This window comes from Lytechinus pictus, chromosome 9 (assembly GCF_037042905.1).
Source record: "Lytechinus pictus isolate F3 Inbred chromosome 9, Lp3.0, whole genome shotgun sequence".
In the NCBI taxonomy this organism is placed as follows: Eukaryota; Metazoa; Echinodermata; class Echinoidea; order Temnopleuroida; family Toxopneustidae; genus Lytechinus; species Lytechinus pictus.
Genome location: NC_087253.1, coordinates 6,453,170 through 6,476,541, shown reverse-complemented (window position 1 = coordinate 6,476,541; position 23,372 = coordinate 6,453,170). Strand labels below are relative to the sequence as shown.

The following is a 23,372-nucleotide window of genomic DNA, read 5'->3' as shown; positions in this document are numbered from 1 at the left end:
CGCCTTTGACATTTTGGGTTACCGCACATGCAAATTAGTTAGTCTGAAAGAGATTTTGGTTTGTACGCATGCAAATTAAGTTGTGTATGTAAATTAAGATACTGCCCTCGTGGAATGCGTGTGATGTGCTGTGGCATTGGGCGTTGACACAGACACACGAGTTCGAGCCAAGGTCGTTAACAGACGTAGCACGGTCCAATGTCCAAGATTGCGACTCGCTTGCGAAGTTTGAGTGTCTTAATTCAAAGCAGTATTAGTGAGACAGTGACTCTGCTCTGCAGTGAGATTGGTACCTCTTAGACGGTTGCTCAGTGGGTGTGTTGTCTTCGAGCCCTTGGGTTTTTTTTGTATTGTCACTTTGTATATACTACGAGCTACGTACAACTACAGCCGAGACTAACGGCAATGAAATAAATAACAGAACTTCACTCATCACGTATTTCTGGTCTTCATTGTTGTACTCTGGCCCTGTACTGCGACAAATGGCGACGAGGATGGGATGTCAGACAGATGGGATGACAGCTGGAATGACAGATGGGATGGCAGCGACGAGAGTGACGACGAAAACCCCTCGTGCTGTGAATGACGCCACACCATGATAGGACTGGACTGGTAACTGAAAACACCCATGATGAGAATTCGCTCTATAGACTGTTTTGGTGATTGGACTTTGAGGAGCTACAGCATTTTGTGAACTGAGTTGAAATGGTGCCAACCATTTTGGTAACGGTAATGGTAACATGGTAAAGTTTATTGTTTATTGTTACATATGTTGTACTGCTGTAGAATACACTAAGTTGTAACTGACCTTTTTCCTCCCAGTAATACTTTTTTAACAGCCTTTGTAACGATGGCAGAACCAATGACTGAAATGTTGCAAACACTTACTTCTGTGTTACAAGGATTGAATATACAGAAAGCACCACCACCTGTGAAACTTAGCAAGTACAAGGGCACTCCCCAAGTCACTGGTGATCTTTCATTGCAGGAATGGCTTGACAATTTCGAAAGTTATGCACGTCATTACAGTTTGGAAGGAAATGCAAAGGCACAGTCCCTGATTGATCATTTGGCGGGAGCCGCTAAGGAAGAAATATTATGCAGAGATGAAAGTGTAAGGGAAGATAGTGATAAACTTATTGAAATTTTGAAATCTTTGTTTGGAGCAGTAGAGACTGTCCAATCACTCACAGGAGAATTTCACAACAGAAAGCAGTTGGGCACTGAAAGTTTACTTGATTATAGTAGGGTGTTAATGCGCATATATAATAAGATGGAGAAAGCTGCAACGTCAACAGAGAGAAGAGCCCTTGAACAGTTGCGGGACTCATCTCTTAAAGAAAGGTTTGTAACCGGAACAAATCAAGTATGGATGCAGAGAGAGCTGCGGAGAATAGAAATTACTGCAAAGAACAAATCTTTCATAGAAATGAGGGAAGATGTTTTGGGGTTCTTCCGTGGCCAAGAGACAAGAAAGGTTGCTGTACATGAAGCAATTACTGATACAACAGAGATCCATGTTGCAACTACTAAGAAGGTGAATGTTGATTTACAAGGAGAAATAAAGTCTTTGAAAGATAATGTGGCTCTACTTCAGAGAAGTGTTGAAGCTCTGGTGAAAGAAAGAAGAAATGGTCCTACATCCTCTTCTCAGAAAGGTACTACATCCTCTTCTCAGAAGGTAACCAGGTGTTTCAACTGTGGGAAAACTGATCACAAGAGAAATCAGTGCCAAGAGGAAACACTATGTTTTGCTTGTAAAGGACGTGGACATATCAGCAAAAATTGTCCTCAACGATCTAACTCAGAGACGCCGCAGTCTGCAATCCCTGGCTCGAACTCGTGTCCTCCTACTTCGTCTATACCCCGCCCTGCGGCAAATAGAAGCATTATGGACTCGCAACACATATCCCCAGAGTTTCTTGAAAAATTCGTTGCTCCATGTCCTAAAGGTACAGTGACCATTGCAGGTGTAGATGTGGGATGCATATTTGACACTGGTGCTGAGTCTTCGATTATCCCCTCTTCAGTGTACCATGAACGTCTAAAAGAGAATCTGAGCCAACTTCAGCAAGAACCAGGTGTATTCCTTAATGTTGTTGGTATTGGAGGCATAGAAGTGCCTATTGAAGGATTTATTGAAGTTCCTGTTCAGATAAATGGACGAACATGGCCAGGAGGATTCTTAGTGGTAGAAGATAGAGCTTGCAGTGATACCCAGTCTGATTACCCAATACTTGTTGGAAGCAATATTCTTTACAAGATGTATAGATCTTTATTCGGAGAAGAAGTAGATCTCCACTTTCAGGTACTGAGAGATGCTATTAATTCTGGGAAGAATGGAAACTTCTCCAATCCTGTGAAGACCGGGAAAATGGAAATTCTTCCTCCCCACACCATTCGTCGAGTAGTGTGTCAGGTAGAAAGTAAAGCATTAAGTCCTGGTACTGAAGTCTTGGTGAGAGAAGTCGATCTGCATATGTCTGTCGCGACCACAGAAGGATGTCAAGAGGTGAAAGGAGATACAGTAGAATTGTTGATGACGGATCATTCAGCAAAAGAGATCCAACTACCACCAGATTTACATGTTGCTGAGGCTTTGATCATGGAACGAAAGCCAGAGATCCGCCTTGATCTTCAGGATCATAAATTGAGAGTAGCTGTATGCGATGTGGTGACTGAGAAAAGTCAAGTACAGAAAGATGGGAAAGAAGGATCAACTTCTGAGACAACTATTCCAATACTACCCCCTGGAGTAAAGTTAGATGGATTGAGCAGAGAACAGGAGGAGAAAATTCGGGAACTCCTTCACAAATATGAGGATGTTTTCTCAGCTGGAGCATTCGATCTTGGTGAATGTAGTGTAGTGCCACACCATATCCAACTAAATGGTGACTCAGCTGTTAGGCTTCCATACAGGAGGATACCACCAGCCTTGATACCGGAAGTGAGGATTGCCTTGCAAGAGATGTTAGAGAGAGGTATCATAAGGCCATCCAAAAGTCCTTATGCAAGTCCAGTAGTGTTAGTTCGCAAGAAGGACGGATCACTAAGACTATGCATCGATTATAGGAAGGTCAATGCTCAGACGATCAAGGACTCCTTCCCACTCCCAAGAATCGAAGAAGCACTTGATGCATTAAGAGGCGCGAAGTACTTTACTTTACTTCGATGGATCTAGCACATGGCTATTTCCAGGTCGTCATGGATCCAACTTCCATAGATGTGACTGCTTTCAGAGTTCCTTGGGGATTATACGAATTCACAAGAATGCCTCAAGGATTGGTGAACAGTCCGAGTACTTTCCAACGAACAATGGAATATATTTTGGGAGACCTGAACTTGAATCAGATCATATTGTACTTAGACGACATACTGGTTTTTTCTTCAACCTTTGAACAACACTTAGAGAGATTGGATCTAGTACTAACCAGATTGGCAGAGAATGGACTAAAAGTGAAAGGCAAGAAATATGTCACTTTGTCCAACAAGAAGTAGAATATCTCGGACATGTCGTGACCAGTGAAGGAGTAAGAGTGGACCCTGGAAAGGTAGAGAAGATTCGAACATGGCCACGACCCCAGAATGGGAAAGAAGTGAGTTCATTTTTGGGTCTAGCATCGTATTATAGACGCTTCATTGATGGGTTTTCCAAGATAGCTGCTCCCTTACATCAAGTTGCTGAGAAAGGAAAAGGAAGCAAGACTAAGTTTGTTTGGAATCAAGCACAAGAAGAGGCCTTTGAGATATTGAAGTCACAACTAACTTGTACTCCAGTCTTAGCATACCCCAAATTCGATGAAGAATTCATCGTTGAGATAGATGCATCCAAGAGAGGTTTAGGTGCCTGTTTATCACAGAAGGGAGAAGATGGCAAAGTACATCCTATAGCTTTTGCCAGCAGAAGTTTACGAGGATCAGAGAGAAACGAACCAGACTTCAGCAGTTTCAAGATAGAGCTATTGGCACTGAAGTGGGCAGGTGCAGAAAAGTTTGCTCCTTACCTCATGAGTTCACACTGTATCATTTTGACTGATCATAACCCATTAGCCCATTTGTCTACTGCTAAACTCGGTGCTACGGAGTCGAGATGGGTTGCACAGTTGGCCCCTTTTAGCTTTGAAGTGAGATACAGGACTGGAAGGAGTAATAAATGTGCGGATGCACTAAGTAGGAGACCCAATGACATGCCACAGGAAGAAGTTACTGCAACTATCAACAATGTATTGGACTCTGTAGAGATACCGGAATCAAGTAATAGGACGTTACCTGATGATCAGAAGATAGCAGTTAGAGTACTTTCTGATGCAACTGCATCATGTACCATGCCTTCCTATAGTTATGAGGAATTGGCTAAACTACAGAAGGAAGACGAAGATTTGAAAGAAGTCTGGCACTGTTGGGAAAATGAATGTCAGTCTGGAAAAGAGAATAACACTCAATCAACAAGTCTACAGGGATGGTTACGGGAGTACAATAAATTTCGAGAGTTTCATGGTGTATTTTACCGAGAGATCGATGATCCAGCCCTAGGCAAAATTCAACAAGTACTCGTCCCTCGAGTATTAAGAGAGACCATGCTTGAACTGACACATGATAGATGGGGACATCAAGGAATTGATAGGACTCTAAATCTTTTGAGAGAAAGATGTTTCTGGCCCGGAATGACACGTGAGGCACGAAGTTATATCAAGAAGTGTTTTAGATGCATCACTTCGAAGGTGCCTATGCCTACGATCTATCCCCCACAACGACATTTGCTTGCTTTTAGACCTCAAGAAATAATTGCAGTAGATTTCTTGAAACTTGATAGAGGTAGGGGAGGATTCGAGGATGTATTAGTCATAACAGATGTCTTTAGCAAGTACTGTCAAGCTGTACCATGCAAGGATCAAAGTGCTTTAACAGTAGCGAAAGTACTTCGAGATGCCTGGTTTACCCGATATGGAGTACCTTCAAGAATTCATTCCGACCAGGGACGGTCGTTTGAGAATGCTATCGTGACAGAAATGTGCAAGCTATACAAGATACAGAAATCAAGGACGACGGCTTATCATCCCTCAGGAAATGGTCAATGCGAAAGGTTTAATAAGACCCTATGTAACCTCTTGAGATCATTAGACCTAAAAGACAGGAAGAGATGGCCAGAGTTGATTCACCATATGGTGTATGTATACAATACCACCCCTCATCGAATTACGAGAGTGACACCTCATTTCTTGATGTTTGGTCGTCGACCCACATTGCCAATAGATCATTTATTGAATAATCTACATTCAGACTGGAATGAAGACTACACGCAAACACAACAGAAGCTAGTGGAGAAGGCGTACAAGATAGTATGTGATCGACAGAGAGAAATAGCAAGAAAAGAAGAAGAAAGACAGCAAAATAGAGTAAGAGGCGAGATACCTACCTTGGATGTTGGAGAGAGAGTCCTGTTGAAAAGAGAAGCATTCACAGGAAGACACAAACTTAAAGACAAATTTGACGATTTACCCTATGTTATAATTGCCAAGAATAAGGAAGGAGACTTGTTCCAGATTCGGCCAGCTTTTGGTGGTCGTACTCAGTGGGTAAATCGACGCCGCTTGATAGCTGACCCCCGCTTACAGGACGATGGTTTAGGAGATGTCCTGCCTTGTATAGACGAAGAAGGATGTAGGGACAATGACATGGATTCCGTCGGGAATCCCTATGATGACGACGATGATGTCGATAGCGATGATGATGATGACGATGGGGAAGAGGTCGGTTATCTATTGTCATGGAAAGACTTGAATAGGCAACAAAAAGAACGGTCAGATGATGTAGAGCAAGTAAGACCTCTGCCTAGACGATCAGCTAGAACAACCAAAGGGATTAATCGAAATCCAGGTCGTCGACCGGCTTATGCGGTCACAGGACTACCTATCTGAATTGTGATTGTTTAATTTTACTTGAACTCAGAGCTTGAATTCATAGTTTTACTATTCTTTTCCCTTTTTCCTTTATCTCTTTTCTAACTATAGACATTGAATTTAATAGCATTATACAATTCTGAGTGCACTGTACATTTTTATCTTGGTGTGATCATAAACTAGTAAAGAATATCACATTTCAATCTTGATTGTATAACTTTGAAACAAGCGGGGAAGGTATCCTACAAAACGTTTAAAAAAAAAAAAAAAGATTTTTCTTTGAAAAAAAAATGACAAGTTTGGTCATTGGAAGTGTTTTTAAAGAGTTGGATCAAAACAATTTATCCATTAATTGAGAAACATACATTTCCATGAATGTTTATTTGGATGTTTTATGTTTTGGATTATAGAAAAGTAATTGAGTACAGTTTAGTGCACAGATGTACTTTTTTCCACATTTTATATATAAAATAATTGTAGGTAGATGAAGTGAATTATGTACTTTCGAGACGAAAGTTTCCAAGCGGGGAAATTGTAGGAAAATGGACTATTTTGTTGCTCTTTGAATTTGTTCGTACCTGTATTTGCTAAGTGCGCATGTTTTTGACTAAATGAGCATGCTAATTATCGCCTTTGACATTTTGGGTTACCGCACATGCAAATTAGTTAGTCTGAAAGAGATTTTGGTTTGTACGCATGCAAATTAAGTTGTGTATGTAAATTAAGATACTGCCCTCGTGGAATGCGTGTGATGTGCTGTGGCATTGGGCGTTGACACAGACACACGAGTTCGAGCCAAGGTCGTTAACAGACGTAGCACGGTCCAATGTCCAAGATTGCGACTCGCTTGCGAAGTTTGAGTGTCTTAATTCAAAGCAGTATTAGTGAGACAGTGACTCTGCTCTGCAGTGAGATTGGTACCTCTTAGACGGTTGCTCAGTGGGTGTGTTGTCTTCGAGCCCTTGGGGTTTTTTTGTATTGTCACTTTCAACTTTGTATATACTACGAGCTACGTACAACTACAGCCGAGACTAACGGCAATGAAATAAATAACAGAACTTCACTCATCACGTATTTCTGGTCTTCATTATTGTACTCTGGCCCTGTACTGCGACAATAGCAGCATATTAATTTGAAAAACTGAAATGTTTTCACGGCAGTCAATGTGATAAAAAGCAAAATTTCTTGACATTTTCCATATAAGGATACTTATTTGCATAATATGGAAATGAGGCAGATTTGCTAGCTTTTTTTAAATAAAGACATTGAATTTATTTCTTCATCATGAACTTTTGTTTAAAATTACTTGCTGTGGATATTTAATTTGTAAACTTTAGATTAATTTCCTAATGTTCTATTTTGTTAATGGCTAATTTGCATGATATGCAAATTAATTTTCATGCTTAGTGATATACTAGCAGTAGCATATTAATGTAAACATTAATGAAATGTTTTCAAGCTGTCTATATGAGAAAAATCACAATATCTTGACATTTCTTTCCATATAAGGATGCTTATTTGCATAATATGCAAATGAGGTAGAATTTTTTGCACTTTTGATTAAAAACATTGAATTCAGTTATTTATCATGAATTTCCATTCAAATTAAATTGTTTTGGACATTTAATTTGTAATCTTTGGATTATTTCCCTTCTTTTTCTAATTTTTCATGGCTAATTTGCCTAATATGCAAATTTCATAAATTTTCACTGCTTGTTTTTCTTGGGACTTTTAGTATGTTGTTTAGGGGACCTTCCTGTAAGGCATTTCAGTGGATTATCCCGTGTTGCAATTAGTGGTGGGTTACCCCCCTATTCTGACTAGATTTACTGGACTATAAGCTAATATATATATTTCTTTAATATGTGTGTTCTTTTTTAATTTCGATTTTGATGAGTTCATCTTCAGAACTCCTTATCTAGAAAACATAATGGGTCAAGACAAGGCCAGGGAAAGGTCAACAAACTTTCATTGGTAGCCAAAATACACTAAAAACGGTTAGAATCTTAGAAGTTGGTTCTTTATTTTGAAAAGTCTCTATATAAGAAGACAATATCCATTAGACAAAAAGGGGTCAAATGTGTTCACTTAGGAACAAAATAGATTAACAGAGATAGACGTCGAATACATTCAGTGTGGGATCATAGTATTGCAGGAATACCCTTATGCCCTTAAAACCGTATCATCTTCATGATGTTATAAGTGCAACCAGCTCTTGACGAGTTTCTTGACTTAGGAATTCAATTCAAGTTCAATTCATTTTCAATTTACTAGTCTTTGATATGTAAAGAAACATTTCATCCATTTTCTTTGTACAGAATATTTTAATCAACAGAAATTATTGTTATATGTGTTATACTATTTTAACAGAATAAACACATTGATAGATCAGTGCTCTTAGCTCCTAAAAAAGAAACCTAACATCTTATTTGGATTAACTTACGAATAAGATAATGAGGTTAGGATTGAGGATGATATGATAAGTTGGGCCTCAATTGCTCCTTAATTAATTCTAATGTGTTACGGTTATATCATTTCTGACAAAGAGGCAACATCGTGCAGGCATGCTCATTGCAGTCAGTCATAGGTGTCCATCATGTTGATGTGATATATTCTGACCATTACTCGATCTCTGGAGCCAAGAAGGACTACACATTTCTGATGTGTTGCCTTTAACACGGCTTATACTATTTTATCAATTCTTTTCCAGAGCATACAACGTGGAACTAAACTTCATACCAGTTCTCACGATAGTGATATGCGTAGATGCAGATTTTGTTTTGTTCTTTTTTCGTGCTTGTTTTATCCTACTTGGTGAACTATCTGGATGTCTCTAGAAAGAATAATCACACATGTCATTAAAGTAAACCACGGCCACATAGCAGGAAATTATGAAGAATTGAATTTTTACTGAAAAATAATTATAATTGCCCTAATTGCTCAGAACAGCACATGCACCAGAAATGCGTAGTCCTTCTTGGCTCCAGAAATCGAGTAATGGTCAGAATATATCACATTTAGTCGCGGATCCGTTTGGCAGAGATATACTGCCGCAGTTGACACCTGCACAAGCCTCGATCCTGCCAGTACCACCACCAGGCATAACCGCCACACATTACAATTATTTTAGGAGCAATTGGAGCCTAACTTATCACCCTAATTCCTAACATTGTGACGGAATCGCTGGTGTGTCTTTTGTCACGTCGATTTCCAAACTTTTAGTCGCGGATCCGTTTGGCAGAGATATGCTGCCGCAGTTGACACTTGCACAAGCCTCGACCCATGGACTCTGCTCTACATGTAATTTCCTCCGTCGTCTGCTCCTGACTTCCGTCAATCTGCTTCAGACCAGTAACCACGTCAGTTCAGTACAGCAACCACATCTGCTCCGTACTGCAAACACGCCACGGGCACCACGTCTGAATTCCGTACTGCAACCAGGTATGTTCAGTACAGCAACCATGAACGTCTGTTCAGTACCGCAACCACGTCTTAGTCCGTACTGCAACCACGTCTGTTCAGTATCGGAAACTACATCTGGTTCTTCGACCATATGTATGTGTCCTTCTGCAGTCAGGCTCTCATACCCCTTGGCTCTGCTCTACTTGTAGTTTCCACCGTTGTCTGCTCCACTGACCTCCGACCGTCTGCTTCAGACCAGCAACCATTCGCTTCAGACCGACCCGTCTGCTCCGGCCGGATCCAGACTCCGAACCGTCCGCTTCCAAAACAACCAGATTTACGTGCAATGCACACCGTGGCGCCGTAATTAACAGATCATCGGCAATGCCTCACGGATGTTTAAACTTAACGTATTTGTTCATTAATTATTCATTTTCTGTTACAGTTAACCTCTGGTACAATATTAGATCAGCTATAACTTCGCTCTCCGAGATTGGATATGTATCAATGACATATCAAATTAAAGCATTTATTTAGATTAAGCTAGTGATAACCACAATAACCAGTTAAACATCTCCAAAAAATTGTTATTTCACCAATTAGCTTTCCTAACACTTTTAGTGTAATTTGCACCAAATGTTCGTTGACCTTTTGACATTTCCGGTCATAACTTTTTAACGGGAGGTCAAAAGTATATGGTTGTGTACATTTTCTTGTTCATTATGACAAGACAAACAATTTAATGTGTCCCTCGACAGGATTGGGGCAATTTCAAAAATTAACCCATATTGACCCATTTTGACCCCGAACGTGGTCAAGATGACCATTAGAAATTTGTCACCAAGTTGAAAGTTGTTCCTTGGGATGTCACCAATCACATAAAAGTGAAAAATCAGACTTAGCCAATTTTTCGAAGTAGCCGGTAAATCATGACATAAGCTGCCTGACTATATTTTACTTTAACTATAACGAGTGCTATTCCCCTCCTAGCTACCATTACTCTTACTACTACTACTTCTTCTACTTCTTCTTCTACTACTACTACTACTACTACTACTACTACTACTACTACTACTACTACTACTAGTACTACTACTACTACTGCTATTACTACTGCTGCTACTACTACTACTATTACTACTACTACTACTACTTTTCTATTACTACTATTATTATTAATTTTCTACAACTACTTCTACTACTACTACTACTACTATTACTACTGCTTCTACTACTACTTTTCTATTACTACTTCTACTACAACAACACTAACAATACTACTCGTATTACTACCACCACAGCTACTATGTATGAAGCGCTCAATTCTTAATAAGGGTTAGATTCATTTATCATCAAATTATAAGATGATACCAAACTACTTCATCTATAACGAGTGATATTCCCCTCCTAGCTACTACTACTACTACTACTACTACTATTACTACTAATACTTCTAGTTCTACTACTACTACTACTACTACTACTACTACTACTACTAGTACTACTAGTACTACTACTACTACTACTATTATTACTACTATTATAATCAATTTGCTACAACAACAACAACAACAACAAATACTACTACTACTACTACTACTACTTCTACTGCTACTACTACTACTACTACTTCTACTGCTACTACTATTACTACTACTACTACTACTACTACTACTACTACTACTACTACTACTACTACTATTACTACTACTACTACTACTACTACTACTACTACTACTACTTCTACTACAACACTAACAATTCTACTCGTTTTACTACCACCGCAGCTACTATGTATGAAGCGCTCAATTTTTCATAAGGGGTTAGATTCATTTATCATCAAATTTGATCGTTTTTATGTGTGTCAATGTATAAATTTTAATAGTTTTATAAGATGATACCAAAGGAAAGTTGAAATTTCCATTAAAAAGGAAACAAAAATGACAAAGAATAATCACCCTTTTTTCAAAAGGGCTTAGATTCATTTCAGTTTGTTTGCAAAAGGGGCTAGATCCACCAATATAATATTTTCAAATATATGAAGACATGCAAATATCTTTGATATTCAATTTTATGTTTACATGGTAGTATATCATAAAAATTTAGTTTCGCACAAGAATATTGCAATATAGGAGATTAAAACAAACATGGTTTTCTCGGAATGGTCTAAAGTGCATGTTGATCTAACCCCGTTTGCAAACAAACTCTTTATATTAGCCTTCATCTAAAACTTCTACCACACACAGGGGCGTCGATCCATTTTTCAGATGGGGGGGGGGGGGCAAAATCATTAACGTTCCAAAGGCGCTCGATCGTACAAAACACCCACCCACACAGACACATATATATATATATATATATGACTCATGAGACACAGACACGTATCTCACCAATAAATTAATGCGAGCGCGAAGCGCGAGCTGATTTTTTTAAAAATAGTATACTGACAGCAAAAGCGTGCCTGTTAAGTACTGTTTGTAGTAACTCATGAGGAGATATCTCACTATACAGATAGTACGAGTGCCGAGAGTGAGCTGACTTTTTTCATTATATTCTGACCTGAAAACTTGATATTTTTTAACCAATGATTAAGATTTGTATCTAAAAGAAGAATAGATGCGAGCGCGAAGCGCGAGCTGAAAATTTTGATATTTCGATCTGAAAAAATGACAGTTTAATGGACGTTTTTGATAAAGAACAAGATATATATCCAAGAAAAGATGATTGCAAATCGAAGCAGCTAGTTCTTTTGAGGCTTAGAACTGAAAACGGGACATTTACATTCACCTATTTAATCATGAAAAGTATGGGTTTTTGCTACAAAAATAATGCGAGCGCGAAGCGCGAGCTGAAAATTTTTATATTTGAATCTGAAAAGCGGACATTTTGAGCACGATTTTACATAAAAAACGAGTTGTGTATCTCATTCTCGCTTGCTGAACATTACAATCTTGTTTTTTTTATGCATATCCGGAATTATTGGGGGGGGGGGGCAAAATGATATGTTTGCCCCCCCCCCCAATATTTTCATTGGTGGGGCGATCGCCCCCCCTGCCCCCCCAGGATCGACGCCTCTGACCACACATACTACCGTAAATGATGACAATACTAATGCACTGCTTTCAGGCGAAAATATTTAAAGTTCAAGTCCAGCTCAGAAATATGTTGATTTGAATTAATATAGAAAAATAAGACAAGCATAATGGTGAAAATTCCATCAAAATCTGATGTAAAAGGGGAAAGTTATGACATTTTTTTATTTTCGCTTATTTTTCCCAAAATAGCTATATACACAGTTAAGTCACATGCAAATGAGAGAATCGATGATGTCACCTCATTCATTATTCATTTTTTTATTGTTTGAATTATACAATATTTGAAGAGTTTAGTTGCAAGAGGGGTTAGGTCTATTTTATACCATTCCAATAAAAAGCAGGTTTTTTATTCTCACTTGATGAAATACTCTTATGAGAAACTAAATTGTCATGATGTACTACCCTATCATGTGAACATAAAATTTGGTATAAAAGAAATCTACCTGTCTTCATTTTTTTCTATATGTTTTTGAAAAATTAGCATCGTGGACCTAACCCCTTTTGCAACTAAACTGAAATCAATCCAATCTATTTTGATTAAAAAGTGATTTTCCACTTTTATTCACGTTTTCATGTGAATTTCAAATTTTCGTTGTTTTCATCAGAATGACTAAAAATTTTGAGGTTTTGAGACAGAAAACAATAAAACTTATGAACAATGGACCTAACCCCTTTTGACAAATAGCTCTACAGAATAGTTTGTTTTCAAAAGGGGTTAGGTCCACTCCAAGAGAATCATTTTTTTTATTCTCCCATTTTGCAATATTCTTATGCGAAACTAAATTTTCCTGATATCCTACCATGAGAACATAAAATTGGGTATAAAAGAAATCTACCTGTCTTCATATTTGTTAAAATATTATTTTCCAAAAAATACTGTGTGGACCTAACCTCTTTTGCAACCAACCTGAAATGGACCTAACCACTTTTGAAAAAAGGTGATATTTCTTTGCCGTTTTAGATCACTTTTTAATGAGAACTTCAACTTTTCTTTGGTATCATCTTATAGAGCTAATAAAATCTATACATTGAGTAAAAAAAAAATCAAATTTGATGAAAATGGACCTAACCCCTTTTGCAAGTGACCAACTTGACTGAAACATGAAAAGTTAATCAATGGTAAATCCACATGTTCAGGGCGAAATAAAACTTGTTTCACAGAACAATTAGGCGAAAATTCGAATATAAAATAAAAAAGAAATAGTGAGTGAGTGATGTCATCAATTCCATCGTTTGCATTCCAACGAAGATGTGAATATAAATATTTTGTGAAATTAAGCAAAACTTAAAAATGTCATAACTTTGTTATTTTACATCCGATTTTGATGAAATTTTCAATTTTGTGCATGTTGGATTTTTCTCTTTTAATTCCACTTTTTGTTGGGGTTGACTTGACTTTTATGCAATGTATCAAACTTAAATTCAAATTCAAATTTATTTATTTCACTTCCATCAAACAAAAACAAATTGTATACCATTATAAAAATATATTTGTGTCCGTTGAAAAGAAACCAAAATAATAATACATATGTTGTGAAAAAACACTTAGACAATTTGGGCAACACATTGGATGTTTTAAATAAGTATACTATTTTTCAATAGAAATTAAATTAAGATGGAAATGGAGGGTCCCACTAAAAAGCAATGCTTGTACAATGTGGGCCCCTCAAAAAAATAGATAACACAACAAATAACAAAATACAAATACAGATATATGTAATCAAATGAGAAAAAAAAAATGAGAGAGAAATAATACTCACAAAATAAATACGAAGTTAAAAAAAAAATAGTTTGTATAGGACAAAACAACCCGTCCTAAAATATATCCAAATACATATTATTATCCTTCCAGATCAAAGCTTGTTATCCTGAAAGTGTCGTCTGATTTCTTCAACATGCCTGTGGCATTAAGCGAGTGGAGAGTCCGAATCGGAACTTTTGTCCATAGGATAAAAGAATGGGTGGTCAGAGAGATGAGAGAAGAATTGCTTAAAGAGCGTATTCAGAGGCTGAGGGTTCTTTGGAAACGACTGAAAACAATGAAGGATGATTCTGAAGGAGGGTCGCAAGATCAGGAGGCCAGACAAGATGAAGTGGATTCATCTGATTCTTCGTTGGAAAATCAACAAGGCGACTGCAATACCGAACCATGCACTAAAATGGGTCAAGATTCACCACAGCCGTGTTGTGTAGGGAATGATAGCTTACTTCATGAACTATCTGATCAAACGGTTGGTAACATTAAATTTGTGATAATTTCTTAACAACACAATTTCCATGAGGGAGGTAAACTAAAAGAGCATGACATGTCTGAGATGCCACTTTAAGGACAATTGAATACATAGGTCATATTTAAAATTAAAATGCAATGCAAGCGAAAAAAATATCACACCTGAAAGATTTTTTTGTTCTTCATTATTCCCCTCCGGCTCTTAACTTTTCTTCTTCCTTTTATCTTACTCTTCATGTTCTGGCCTGTACTACCCCCCTCTTTCCCTGCATGACATGACAGCATAGCCATAAGGTGTTCTTCGACAGCTCTGCGCTTATGTAACATAACAATTTATCGTTGGTTTTCTCAACAGGTTACGTCTCAGACAGAGTCCGCTTCACTAAGTACACCGACACATTCAAAGGTTTCTTCGAGACTTTGCCTACCCCGCCTCGTTCTCTCTTGCTTTCTTTCTCCTTCCTTGTATTGCTGCTTTCCTTCTATTTTCCTATTGTTTTCTTCTTTATGTCTGTCACTTCCTCCCGGATTCAGTGTTCCCCTTTCTGTTTCTATTTCCTTCCTTATCGTCTTTCCCTTTTTACTTTCACTTTTTCTCTCCCCTTTGCTTCCCTTTTCTCGACGGGAGCGAAGTTTTGGAGAGTGTCACACCTCCACTGCCTCTCCCTCAAACTACTGCTCTGGCACGAATGAAGCGGTTGATGAACAGTTACCTCAGCAGCCTAATCTACAGGAGTTAATGCTTGTTACTGCGGGGGATGTGGAGCTCAACCCAGGTCCTCGTGAAAGGTAAATACAGTTAGAATTATAGATGGAGAAAAACCCCCACTTAAGACAGTTATGTATGGGGTAATTTTATTAAAGTTTTTACATAAGCATACCCTCAACAGATAGAATAATATAAATCTTTATTTCTCGCATCACATCGACATCATGAGTAATAATAATAATATATAGCATTTATGAGGCGCCGATCTATCTAGTTGCCTATTCAGTGGCGCACTATATATTACCCCGGCTGTAGCTCCAGCTGCTAAAGGCGCTTGGTGTATTCAAGGAATTAATCCTGCTGGGTACCCATTCACCTCACCTGGGTCGAGTGCAGCACAGTGTGGATAAATTTCTTGCTGAAGGAAAACACGCCATGGCTAGAATTCGAACCCACGACCCTCGGTTTGAAAGGCGAGAGTCAGAACCACTAGACCACGACGCGTCCATCAGACCACGACGTGTATAAGCCACAATTCTTTTATTGTCTATTGGGATCATGATATCTCAATTACATACTGGTTTAGCTTCATAAAATAATGAACTAGAAAAAGAAATATGAAATAATGGCACATTATAAAAATTATTGCAATGTGTCCCTTTTACAACTTTTACCCGACTACTAGTTAACTGTGTTGTTTTATTGTATGTCCTTTGTCCTTTTCCATCATCCACTAGCTCTCCCCCAGTCCTTCATTCAGAGGTTAAGATTTTATCTATGTTGCTGAAATATACATTTTAATCAATGATCTTTAAATCTTAACATGAGTCCATTGCCCCCCCCCCCCCCCACTCCGCAGTTCGATTGATAGTGCACTTCAAGAAAAGGAACTTATATTACTTGCAAGAGAGGTTCCTGGTAACTTCTACGATGCGTTGTGCATCGGTCTTGGCTTCAGCTACACAGAGGGCCAGAATGTTCTTACGAAACGTCTCCTAGACATCCCAGGAGCTTTGATCGAACTGTTCTGCCGATGGAAAATCAGGCAGAGAGATGGCACAGACTGCAGGGCAGTACTTGGAGGAATTTTTAAAGAGACCAACATGGGTTCGCTTCAGACAAAGCTATTAGAAGGTTAGTACAATGTTTATTTTTTCAGACCAAAACGCTCTTCATTGAATTTTTAATATATATTATTCATAATGGGAAGAATGTCCTACGCGGTGGCTTTTTTGGCAATTGCTATTATCATTTATTAATATAAACCAAATGACTTAATACACACAGTACAATACATAATTGATTCTAAAACTAACACTCAGCCTGGGGTACCACTTTAATCAACGTTTCAGTACATGGGCATGTGGAAACAAAGGATATCATATGCGGATTACTTCCCATAATAACAAACGGAAATTTCTTTGAATATTTCTTTGCAATATCTATACTCAAGAAATAAAGTAAGTCCCCCTTAAGGACGTTCCACAGTTATGTTTGTGCGCATTATGATCTGCGCATAGTTTACACTCAGCGCGCTGACGTCACAATGGATGAACAGGTGATTAATTAGCTGCGGGTATGAGCTGATTTTTCTCATCTTCTGCACCTTAACTACAGATCCGATGCGTTATTCCATGAAGCTAAAATTGAATTATTCCATGGACCATTCAAAAAAATATTCTCTACAATTTCAAAATACTTTACTCTGCAGTGCTGCCAAGAATCCCGAATATTACCCCGAGTTTGAATAAATGGTAGAGTGGTTTTGATTTTTTCTTCACATAGATACTAAGCATTCGGCGCATTTTTGGTGTTTTAAAAAGCACATTTGCTCTAATAAAAATGCTGATAGTTTAAAAACAAGCACATGAACCCCTTTTTTTTAAATGTTTGTACCTCTTAGGTATACCTTCCTCTACAGCTCTGCAAATTTTGGTGAAAATGACATGGATTTTGAATAAAGTGCAGCATTTATTGTACGTTTGTAGTTTGTTACTGAAATTTTACATTTTGTAGATTGGGATTTTGTTATCTTTTACGCCATTTTTAAGAACTAACAGTGCTGTTAAACTTAAAATTGCAAACAAATAGCACTACAAATAGGTTCTCCATTCCAACGATACAATTATTAACTCTCTTGCGAAGTTTGATGACTTTTTCATGTATTTTGACTGAGTAATAGAGGTTTAAACTCATTGTAGTAATCTTGGGCGGTCTAAAAATGCCAAATTCTTTTGAATGCTCAATTCTTAAGAACATCAATTTAGGTGAACTTTGAAGCTCTATAGCAAAAAATCAAGCACATGGACCTATGTTAATTTTTGCATATTTCGAATATTAAGGTTCTAAAGTATCTATGTGCAAAGTTTGGTGAAAATGACATGGATTTCACTTTAACTGTGGAACGTCCTTAAATCAAAATAAAATAACTTTTGAATGGAATAATTTTGAGATATAGAATTTCGCAAATTATTTTTTACACTCATTGAGCAACTTCAGTGAAAAAAGAGAGATTTATAGGCTTGAGGCATACATAGGTTATCAAAGATTTAAGTCAAAATGACCATGTTTAAAAAACAACAAGAGTCATTTTCGGATATGAATAAAAAAAGTTTGGCGAAATCCATTTCTGGTGACTTTTTTTGGTGGTTGTGTTGATTTAACATCCCTTTTTTACCACTCCACACAGAATTTTGATCCCGATGCTTCGCGGTTGAATGAACACATTTTTGGGGCTACGTAAACGTGATAAAGAAGGGCATGAAGGGGGAAAATGTTGATATCACCCGCTTCCCATTTTCGGACCTCTTCCCCATTTCACATTATTGATCCACCACTAATATGTACATGAATTCAATTGATCCTGTGAAATTGTTACTAAAGGATCCATATATGAGTATGAACAGTATTCATTCTCAGGTTTTCAAGAGTGCTCGTTCTACCATGACATGTCTGTACTGTGCGCTCACTCAGTCATAAATGAACAAATAAATTAATTTTTGCTCAGAATTCAGCGCATAGGTTGATAAACATTACTGCTGTACTGCTTGAGTTCCAACATATTGATTAGTGGGTTACTTAAGCCCCTTTCACAATTGACGTACGACCTGTTTACGACCGCCTGCAACAGTTTTTTCTTGTTGTTGCACGATCGATCTCTTGGTGTATTGCAAGCACTCGCAGCGGTTGTAGACGAACGCACGAATTTGAGGTAGTCGGAGGTGGTCGTGACTGGTCGCATCTGAATTTGAACATGTTCAAAATCCAAACGCGATCAAATACGATTGATTTACTCGCATCAGGTCGTACCATCGGTCGGGCGATCATCGTGTGAGTGTTGTTCAACGTTGTACGACTTGGTGCGAGAGGTGACACAACTACGTATAGTCGCATTTAGTCGACTGGAGGTCGTACAACACTTGCACATGCGCTAGATCCCTACAGAGACCAGTCTTGCGACTGGTTGCGATAATATAAGACTGTTGCAAGACCGATCGAAATTACGGCTTACAACATTCCACTACCGTTGCATTCGCATGTATGCGACCGTACAGCCCCTTTCACAATTGACATCCGACCAGTTTACGACCGCCTGCAACAGTTTTTTCCTGCTGTTGCACGATCGATCTCTTGGTGACTTGCGAGCACTCGCAGTCGTTGTAGACGGTCGCACGAACTCGAGGTGGTCGTGACTGGTCACATCTGAACTTTGAACATGTTTAAAATCCGAACGCGATCAAATAAGACCGATTCACTCGCATCAGCTCGTATCCGGGGTCGTACCATCGGTCGGGCGATCATCGTGGGAGTGTTGTTCAACGTTGCACGACTTGGTGCGATAGGTGGCACAACTAAGTAGTCGCATTTACTCGACTGGAGGTCGTACAACACTTGCACATGTGCTAGCGACCTACATGTACAGAGACCTATCTTGCGACTGGGTGCGATAATATGATGGGCCATAAGACTGTTGCAAGACCGATCGCAACGGCTTACAACATTGCACTACCGTTGTGTGCGACCGTTCCCCTCGCAATCCCTCGTGCAACACTCGCATGTGATCGCACGAGCACAATAGGATCATAAGCGACTTACTCGTGCAACGGGTTTTACTGGTTGATTTTGTTGTACGACAGCTGTTGCAACTGTAAAAGCCTCTGTGCGATATTATGAGATGACTGGCGATTGATGCCTGTTGCAGCCTGTCACACAACCAAAAGGTCGCAAGTGGTCGTACGTCAATTGTGAAAGGGGCTTTACACTGAAACATATGCACTCATATTGTACACAATGTCTATTAGAGAGGAAATGAAATGTTAACAGCAGTGCAATGAACCGTTGTTTTATGCATAGGCAGATCCAGCCCCCCCCCCCTCATGGCAGAGCAAAATATATATAGTTATTTTTTTACTTCTACCAATTTTTTTTCATGAAACTTCGCACATGGCTTCTTCTCATTTGTATAATTTTCAAATATTGTGTACTCACTAAACAATTACTCATTGGGATTTTCATAAAAATCAAATCAAATGAACTGTAAACAAAGATTTTGACAGATATACGTAGTCAGCAACCGCATTTAGTTTTCCAACACGAAATTTCACATTCCACATGTTCATTTAAGCTTGAATGTTTAATGAAACAAATTTGAAGTTTTGAAGCATATACACTGGGCATGAACATACCGAAAAGAAAATGTTAATTAGTTAATTTGAGTACTAATTAAAAAAAATATTGCCAAGGAAATATGAACATGACAGTTTTTATTTTCATTAGATGTCCATTGAACCATGTTGTTATTAATATTGTTGTAGCTATTCATCCCAAAAAGAAATGTCATCAAATTACGCTTGTGACTTTTGAAAAGTGATAATTTTGCCGTCTGGTGGTGATCACTGAAGCGGAGCAAGGTAAAAATGACAGCAGTAATAATGGCAAAGGTAAAAATGGCGGAGGTAAAAATAACAGGAGTAAAAATTGCAGGGGTAAAAATGGCAGAGGTAAAAATATCAGAGGTAAAAAGGGCAGAGGTAAAGATAGCAGAGGTAATAATGACAGAGGTAAAGATCATGATATGCTACATCCACAAGAAGAAGACGAGCCTTTCCAGTTAATATCAGTCATAAATATTGACCTTGAACAAACTCGACGAAATGAGCATTATAATCTGATTACATATTATTTTGATTTTTTTTCCACCAGTTTAGGTCTATACTTTATTTTCACGCCAATATTTTCTTCAATTAGTGAGCGATAAAAGGATTTTTCTTGGTTAGTTCATATAGTACAACATTGCATACATACCAAACGAATTTTAATGTAAACACCAATGTGCGCTACCATTAACACACTGAAATAGATAAGTTCGGGATGTCTTTTTAAATATCAACAACATAATGGATCCGAATAGATATTGATAGGATACGTATATAGTTTAATGTATATGATATAATAATAACAATTAATGTTCAGCTTTTCAGAGCAAATTACTGCAGCTAGTCCAAGGGATGTCGGGTTCCCGAACTAGTTTCAATGGTAACGGTTACCGCATGAATTTCGAAAAGTGTAGCGAATCAGAGATATGAATTTATAGGTGTTTCTTAGGTACCATTCTATCGACCTGTTTTGAATGTGAAGTTCACCCTGACAAGTTGTTTACTGTAAAGATAGCAGAAAAAACTGAAGGTTTGCGGAAACCCCGTCAAAGATTGAGAAAGTTATTAGAAGTTTGAGTTTTTGATCTGTGACGGCATATACATGTACGAGCATCTGCCCCGTATTTAATGCACCAAAATGTGTACTTTTTAATTTTTTAATAAGTTGTTCGTGATTGCTAAAAAAGATCTTTCAGGAGCGGATGTGAAATGATTTGTATGCTGATATACAGTAATTGAGGTACACTAAAAAAAAAAAAAAATCTTTTTTTTTCAGAAATGACATGTCATTAATATTTCTTATTACACCATATACGGGAAAAGGTGCTCGCAAATTACGTCACCATTAAAAAATAAAATCTGATAGCTTTCTAAATCTTCGATGGATTCCCTAAAACCCTCACCAATATCATCTTAGTAACTTTCTGTTATTTTTACAATAAACTTTATTTCAGGGTGAATTTCCCCTTTAATGAATTAGGTACAATACTTGGGATCCAAAGTGTGCTTCAAATTTGAATATTAGAAGAGCGATTTGCAGAAGAGTATGATTTAAAAAGGTTACGTTTTCCATTAGTCCAACATCATAATTCTTATTTTCTTCTCAGAACCTTTCTTCTATAATCTACTGTACATCGAGGGGCTTTTGGATTTTTTGGGGGTATGGGGGTTTAAGACTGGCCATTTATACCTCTGCCATTTTAACCTTTGCCATTTTTACCTCTGCTTTTTCTAGTGCTGCCATTTATACCTCTGCCAGTTTCACCTTTGCAATGTATACATTTTCCATTTTTACCTCTGCCATTTTACCTTTGCCATTTTTACCTCTGCCATTTTACCTCTGCCATTTTTACCTTTAACCATTTTTATCTTTGCCACTTTTACCTCTGCTATGTTTACCTGTAGCCAATTTTACCTCTGCCATTCTTGTCTCTGCCATTCTCACATCGAGCCACTGAAGCATGACATAAAATATCACAGTAACAATCAATCAGAGGGTAGCTCTAAACTATTACCTAAATGCTCATGTTAAAAGATGTTTAAAACTCCTAGTTCAGAAATTGTGGATGTTTGTTTAAAGGGGTGGTGGGAGTGGGTTTCTCTTTTTAAAGGGTATATTTCCTAGCGTTTTGTTTTCCAATAGTCCAGGAAAAATAACAGATTTTGGGTTAACCTCAACGTAATTGCAATATATTTTTTTTTCACCGCAATGTTTTTCTATGAAGTCCCCGAAATGATATACCAAAATTCCAGAAAAATCAAAGTGCTGGTAAAACGTCCAATTTGCATTATTCAAAAATGGCTACCATAATGAGAATTTTAAAGATCATTGTTACAACGATCTGACAATGGAATTTTCAAGAATAATTTCACCACTGCTATATTTGACAATTAGCTTCATTTTAAAATAGAATTTAAATTAGATTTGACCTCTGCAGACCTCTAAATGTCAATGACCTTAAGGATCACCGACCTCAGAATATAAAAAAACTGATAATTTGCATCATTAAATCATAATGAATATGGTTAGAATGCAAAAGGTTATTGAATATTGTCTTTTCATTGCGATTTGTTTGGGATCAAACCTCATTTGTTCCTGGATTACAAGGGTTCGATCCGTATTTGCATTGTAAGTGTAAATTTCATTATAGGGATGGTTAGGGCTGAAAATATTTATAATTATCTAAATAAATAGAGTAAAATGCCGAAAATTTATCAAAATCGGATAACGAATAACGAAGTTATTGAATTTTAAATTTCATCAATATCTTTTTTTTTTAAACAGTTATATGCACATCGTCATGCATATTCATTAAATGGGCCGATGATGTCATATCCCACTTTACTTTTTTTATGTTATCACATAAAAGAATAATTGTTTTATTTTTTCATACATGTGTAAATGATGTGTCTCCATTATGATGAAATAAGTTGCGGCAATAAATATCTAATGCAGATAATCAGTTGTCAATCCAATTTTTTAGTTCTTGGTAGACAACTTTTGAATAGACCTAATTTCACATAATAAAATACAAAAGTGGGAATATGACATAATCGGCCCATCTAATGAATATTCATTAGTTATTTGTTATCCGATTTTCATCGCATTCTCAGCATTTTGCTCTGTGAATTTTACTCTATTTATCGAGATACGAATATTTCTAACCTGGACCATCCTTTTAAGGCCAACAATAAAGATGCACCATAACCTTACTGACTTTATTTGATCGACCCCAAACATACGCAGAAGAATTAAGTAAAATCAATGCAGTAGTAAAGGAGTGGATAAATGAAAATAATTATGTCAAGAAACAATTTGAAATGTTTGTTCTCTTTCAGGAGGATATCTTGAATCTGATAGGAATGGTGAGTGCAACTTAT

At 37.6% G+C, this 23,372-nt stretch overlaps 1 protein-coding gene across 3 annotated transcripts in view; it reads left to right on the top strand.

Annotated features, from left to right (window-relative positions):
- The window catches only part of LOC129267854 (uncharacterized), a 40,851-nt gene that overhangs the window by 4,172 nt on the left and 13,307 nt on the right, over positions 1-23,372 (top strand). For 2 of the 3 annotated variants that reach the window (XM_064104567.1, XM_064104569.1), the window contains exons 2-5: positions 14,250-14,628; positions 14,983-15,416; positions 16,196-16,470; positions 23,331-23,357. In XM_064104567.1, the coding sequence (XP_063960637.1) occupies positions 14,293-14,628; positions 14,983-15,416; positions 16,196-16,470; positions 23,331-23,357 (1,072 nt within the window). In that variant the 5' untranslated portion in view covers positions 14,250-14,292. Of the gene's footprint in view, positions 1-14,246; positions 14,629-14,982; positions 15,417-16,195; positions 16,471-23,330; positions 23,358-23,372 lie in introns of those variants that run through there. The other variant, XM_064104568.1, reaches the window with a different exon arrangement.